The 5,726-nt window shown below is 60.1% G+C and overlaps 1 protein-coding gene across 1 annotated transcript; it reads right to left on the bottom strand.

Moving 5' to 3' along the window:
• Window positions 1–3,376: 3,376 nt before the first annotated feature.
• LOC116406719 (organic solute transporter subunit alpha-like) lies at window positions 3,377–5,142 on the bottom strand. The gene is made up of 3 exons (XM_031891423.1): window positions 4,957–5,142; window positions 4,627–4,879; window positions 3,377–4,195 (listed from the first exon to the last, which is right to left on the bottom strand). The coding sequence occupies exons 1-3, from the start codon at window positions 5,083–5,085 to the stop codon at window positions 3,756–3,758; spliced, it is 822 nt and encodes a 273-aa protein (XP_031747283.1). The 5' UTR covers window positions 5,086–5,142; the 3' UTR covers window positions 3,377–3,755.
• Window positions 5,143–5,726: the final 584 nt, after the last annotated feature.

Raw genomic sequence — 5,726 nt, 5'->3', positions numbered from 1 at the left:
CTCTGACTCTCTGAGCCAACTGGTTTCCTGTCCTGGGACTCCGGCCCTCCATCCTCCTGCAGCAATGCTTCAGCAGGCTATTTAGGAGTCTTTTCACACCACCGCACTACCCTCTCCCACCTACCTCCCACCTCTCTCCACCCACTTACCCACCTCTCTCCGGACCCACACCACCCTCTCTCCACCTACGCCACCTCTCTCCACCCACCACACCTCTCTCCACACACCCCCCCTCTCTCCCACCTTATTCACCTCCTCTACCCACCTACCCACAGCCTCTCTCCACTACCCCCCTCTCCTCGCCCACACTACCACGCTCTCTCCACCTCCTCTTCCCACCTACCTACCCAGCTCTCTCCACCACACTACACCTCTCTCCCACTACCCACCATCTCTCCACCCACCCCAACCCCTCTCTCCCACCTACCACCCTCTCTCGGCACCTACACGCCTCTTCCCACACTACCCACCTCTCTCGGCACCGTACCGCACCTTCTCCCACGACCTACCCCTCTCTCCACCATACCCACCCTCTCTCGCACCCCTACTACACACCTCTCTCCCACCCATCTAGCGCACCTTCTCCACCTCCCACCTCTTCCACCCAACCCACCACCTCTCTCCACCTAGCGCCAGCCCTCTCTCCACACCTACCACTCTGCTCGCCACCCACGCTACCACCTTCTCCCCACCCCTACCCTCTCTCATCATCACCACCCTCTCTCCCACTACCCACCTCTCTCCACCCACCTACCCACCTCTTCATCATCACCCACCCACCTCTCTCATGCCATCCACGCACCTCTCTCCACCAACCACCTACCACCCTCTCTCCACCTAGCCTCCCCCTCGTTTCCCACTACACCTCTCTCAACTCCCACCCTTGCTCACCCACCCACCTCCTCTCTCAATCCCACCACCCTTCTCTCCTACCACTCTCTGCCACACTACCCACCTCTCTCATACCATCCCCCACCACACCTCTCATCATTCACCGACCCTCTCTCCCACCACCACTACCACCTCTCTCCCAACTTACCTACCTCTCTCCCACCTACGCACCCTTCTCCACTACCCCCTCTCTCCCCAACCCACCACCCCCCGCCTCTTCCACCCAACCGCACCACTTTTCCCACCTACCCACCTCTCTCCACCACCACCCCACCCACTACCTCTCTCATCCATCACTAGCCACCACTGCTCTCCATCCCACCTACCCACTCTCTTCAATCCATCCGCCACCTCTCTCCACCCACCACCTACCACCTCTCTCCCACCCTCTCTCATCCACCCACCACCCTCTTCATCCCCACCACCCTCTCTCCGCACCTCTCTCACAGCGCACGCTCTCTCATCACCCACGCACCTCTCTCATCACCCTCGACGCTTACAGCTCTCTCATCCTCCACCCACCTCTCTCTCCATCTACTCCACCTGCTCTCATCACCACCCACCTCTCTCATCCACCCACCCAGCCACCCTCTCTCCCACCCACCTACCACCCTCATTCATCCACCCCCTCGGATACGCCCCACCCTCTTCTTCATCACAACCTCTCTCATCCACCGCACGCCATACCCACCTCTCTCATCCACCGCCCCTCTCTCATTCCACCATCTTCTCATCCACCCACTCCCTCTCTATCCACACTCCTCTCTCATCACACCCTCTCTCATCACCCACCTACCCCCTCTTTCACCCCTCTCTCACCCACCCTCTCTCACCACCCTCTCTCACGCCCACCCACCACCCAGTCCCTTCTCTCCTCTCTCACTCACCCTCTGTCATCCACCAGCCAACCCTCTCTATCAGCCACCCTCTCTCATCCACGCCACCTACCCACCATCTCTCATCCAACCCACATCCCTCTCTCATCACCCACCCACCACCCACCCTCTCATCCACCACCACACCACCCCTCTCATCCCCACCACCACCCTCTCATCATCCAGCACACCCACCCTCTCTCATTCCAGCCCACTCACCACCCTCTCTCATCACCACCCACCCTCTTTCATCCACCCAACACCCACCCTCTCTCTCACCAGCACCCCCTCTCTGCATCCACCGCACCCACCTCTCTCATCCACCACACCACCCTCTCTCATCCACCCACCTACCCACCCCCTCTCTCATCCACCACCCTCGTCTCATCACTCTCTACCCACCTCTCTCATCCACCCACTCCTCTTCTCATCCACCCCCTCACCCACCACCCACCCTCGTCTCATACACCACCCACTCTCTCACTCCAACCCACCCCCCCACCTCTCTTCATGCCACGTCACCTACCACACCTCTCTCACCACCCTCTCTCACCACCCTCCTCTCTCATCCACCCACCCCACCACACCACCTCTCTCATCCACACCCCACCCACCACTCTCTCATCCACGTCCCCACCCTCTCGTCATCCCCCACCACACTCTCTCACCTCTGTGTCTCATTGTGCAGGCTACAGGCAAGACAAGACTACACGGCCCGCCGCAGCCCCATTTGCCCCCGTACGAGGAGGCCTGTTTCAGGAAGAAGAACAACCTGCTGGCTAAAGAGAAGCTGCCCCACCCGGAGGAGCAGGGGGGCCCCACGGGCACAGACCCTACCGAGGGGGGGATTGAGGGGCTCCACATATCTGCAGGGGAAGGAGGAGCCCCCGGGGGCCCGGGGGGGGTTCTGCCTAATGCCCCCCAGCAATAGAGGCAAAAGTTTTAGGTGAAATGAGAATTTTTAATCTTTTCCCAAAGAATCACAGCGTTTCCTCTATTTATTAACATTTTATTGTACAAAATAAAGCCTTTTACTCCTATTGGGCAGAGTCCGTCCAATCATGTGTGAGCTTCATACCCTCATCATAGGGGTGGGTGGAGTGTATAAAGGGGGTGGGGCCACTGGATCTGGGAGTAGGGGGAGTGTATAAAGGGGCAGGGCTACTGGATGTGGGAGTAGGGGAGTGTATAAAGGGGCGGGGCTACTGGATGTGGGAGTAGGGGGAGTGTATAAGGGGGTGGGGCTACTGGATGTTGGAGTAGGGGGAGTGTATAAAGGGGCGGGGCTACTGGATGTGGGAGTAGGGGGAGTGTATAAAGGGGTGGGAGTAGGGGGGGTGTATAAAAGGGGGTGGGGCTACTGGATGTTGGAGTAGGGGGAGTGTAATAAAGGGCGGGGCTACTGATGTGGGAGTAGGGGGAGTGTATAAAGGGGGTGGGAGTAGGGGGGGTGTATAAGGGGGTGGGCTTCTGGATTGTTGGAGTAGAGGGGAGTGTATAAAGGGGGTGGGGCTACTGGATGTGGGAGTAGAGGGGAGTGCATAAAGGGGGTGGGGTTACTGGATGTGGGAGTAGGGGAGTGTATAAAGGGGGTGGGAGTAAGGGGGTGGGGCTACTGGATGTTGGAGTAGAGGGGAGTGTATAAAGGGGGTGGGGCTACTGGATGTGGGAGTAGAGGGGAGTGTATAAAGGGGGTGGGGCTACTGGATGTGGGAGTAGAGGGGAGTGTATAAAGGGGGCGGGGCACTCGATCTGGGTGTAGAGGGGAGTGCATAAAGGGGGCGGGGCCACTGAATGTGGGAGTAGAGGGGCGGGGCCACTGAATGTGGGAGTAGAGCGGAGTGTATAAAGGAGACTGAATTCAGTCTAGATTGGATGAGGGGCGTGGCTATCATTAGTTACCCCCATGGGGGCGTGGCTATCATTAGTTACCCCCATGGGGGGGTTATGGGGCGGCCTCTCTTGTCCCAGGAACCCAAGAGCTGACGCTCATACCACGGTTGCCTCATTGGTGCCCATGTAGTTGATCTGGGCCTGTACCTGGAGGCCCCCAGTAGCCAGTGCTTGGGGTGTGCCCATGTGTGCCAGCTCCTTGCCCTCCCTGTGTATGTGGGGGTGCCCCCCCGCAGGGGCATGCCCTGGGCTCTGTGCCCGCTGTTGGCACTGCATGAAGTCGTACTTATCCAGCGGGGCATGTTCAATGTGGCACAGCGTCTCCTCCCCGTCGCTCATGTACCCCCCATTGATGGCGGCGCCCTCTTCCTCCGACTGGGGGTACGGCTCCCGCAGGGGGGTCTGCGACCACTTATTCCTGGTCTCCAATTGGCCGCGGGCCTCTCTGTCTGCGCAGGGCTCCACCCTCCGGAAACAGTAACGAGCAAACAGGCTAATGAAGAACATCTCCAAGGTAACGGAGTAGTTAAAGATTGCTGGGGAGAGACGTGGGGCAATTAATCTTACCCTCATCAATGTGCCCATGTTATATTACCCCTGCTGTCAGGGGCAGGCACAGCAAGTATAGTCTGGGGGTCTACCCATGGCGCTACCACCGAGGGCTACCAAACACACCCTGGGCACTGCACCTACCACCCAGGACAATCAACGCCCCGGGCACTCACCTCACCGGGACAACCCACCTGGCACACCTACCACCCGGGCACTCGCCCCTGGCACTCACCTAGCCACCGCGGGCATCTAACAACCCGGTTCTTCACCCCACTCCACCCGGGCACTCACCTACCGGCAGCCGGGCACTCACCTAACTTACCACCCGGGCACTAACCCACCCGGGCACTCACCCGCACCCACCCCGGGCACGTCAAGCACCCCGGGGCACTAAACAACCACCACGGCGCATCACTTTGGGATCGAGTCTCCACGGTAAAGGGTGGCACGCAGGGAATTGCCCCTAGTGCCCCCATGGTCTCCAGGATGCCATTCTGCAGGCCGCACAGGACCAGTACCAGGGTGATGCAGATGAACTTGGAGCGGGGGCTGTAGCCCACTAGCGCCCCCTGGGTGGCCCTGTAGAACAGCAGGTAGCCATAGAAGGACAGGAAGGTGGACAAGCCGATGATGACGTTGATGTAGGAGTTGGGGTTGGTGTAGCCGACCTGTGGGGAAACCGTTGGTTATAGGGGAGGCGCCAGGCTGGGTGCCCCCCGTGCCCCTCAGTGCCCCCCGCACTCACATCCCCATAGTCGTACTTCTCCTCTGTCCACAGAATGAGCCCAATGAAGAACAGGAGGGTCCGGACCGCCGACAGCTGGTACACGGCAATGTTCATCCATCGGAGATTGGCCCTGAGTGGGACAGACATGCCCAGTGAGTGCCCCCAGCCTCACCCGCTTACTGCCCTGGCACTGGGTCCAACTCACCCGCTTACTGCCTGGCAACGGGTCAACGTCCTCCGCTCTGCGCTGGCACGGGGTCCACTGACCCGCTTAAACTGCCTGGCACGGATCAACTCCTCACGCTTACTGGCCCTGGCACCGGGTCCAACTCACCCGCTTACTGCCCATGGCAGGCGGGTTCCACATCAACCGTTACTGCCCTGGCCCGGGTCACTCCACCCGACTTAACTGCTGGCTTGGTCAAACTCACCCGCTTATGCCTGACCATGGGCTCCAACTCCCCGCTTACTGCCTGGCACCGGGTCAATACCCGTTTACTGCCCGTGCCACTGGTCAAACTCCACTTACTGGCCCTGGCCGGGTCGACTCCCCCCGCTTACTGCCCTGCCCTGGTCCAATCCCCGCTTACTGCCCTGGCACCCGGGTCCAACTCACCCGCTTACTGCCCTGCCACTGGGTCCAACTCACCCGCTTACTGCCCTGGCACTGGGTCCAACTACCGCCATTATGCCCTGGGCAGCCGGGTCCAACTCACTCGCGCTTACTGCCGCGCTGGCACGGGTCCACTCCCCGCTTAACTGCCTGGCACGGGTCAACTCCCGTTACT

Source organism: Xenopus tropicalis, chromosome 8 (assembly GCF_000004195.4).
Source record: "Xenopus tropicalis strain Nigerian chromosome 8, UCB_Xtro_10.0, whole genome shotgun sequence".
NCBI classification, from domain to species: domain Eukaryota; kingdom Metazoa; phylum Chordata; class Amphibia; order Anura; family Pipidae; genus Xenopus; species Xenopus tropicalis.
The sequence above is the reverse complement of the archived record's forward strand: the minus strand, read 5'-3'. Positions and strand labels throughout refer to the sequence as shown.

Coding starts and splice junctions, on each gene's coding strand:
- LOC116406719 (XM_031891423.1), bottom strand. CDS start 5,085: ATGTCTGTCCCACTCAGGGCCAATCTCCGATGGATGAACATTGCCGTG. Junction 4,880..4,956: donor AGAAGTACGACTATGGGGAT/GTGAGTGCGGGG, acceptor GTTTCCCCACAG/GTCGGCTACACCAACCCCAA. Junction 4,196..4,626: donor CGTGGAGACTCGATCCCAAA/GTGATGCGCCGT, acceptor GTCTCTCCCCAG/CAATCTTTAACTACTCCGTT.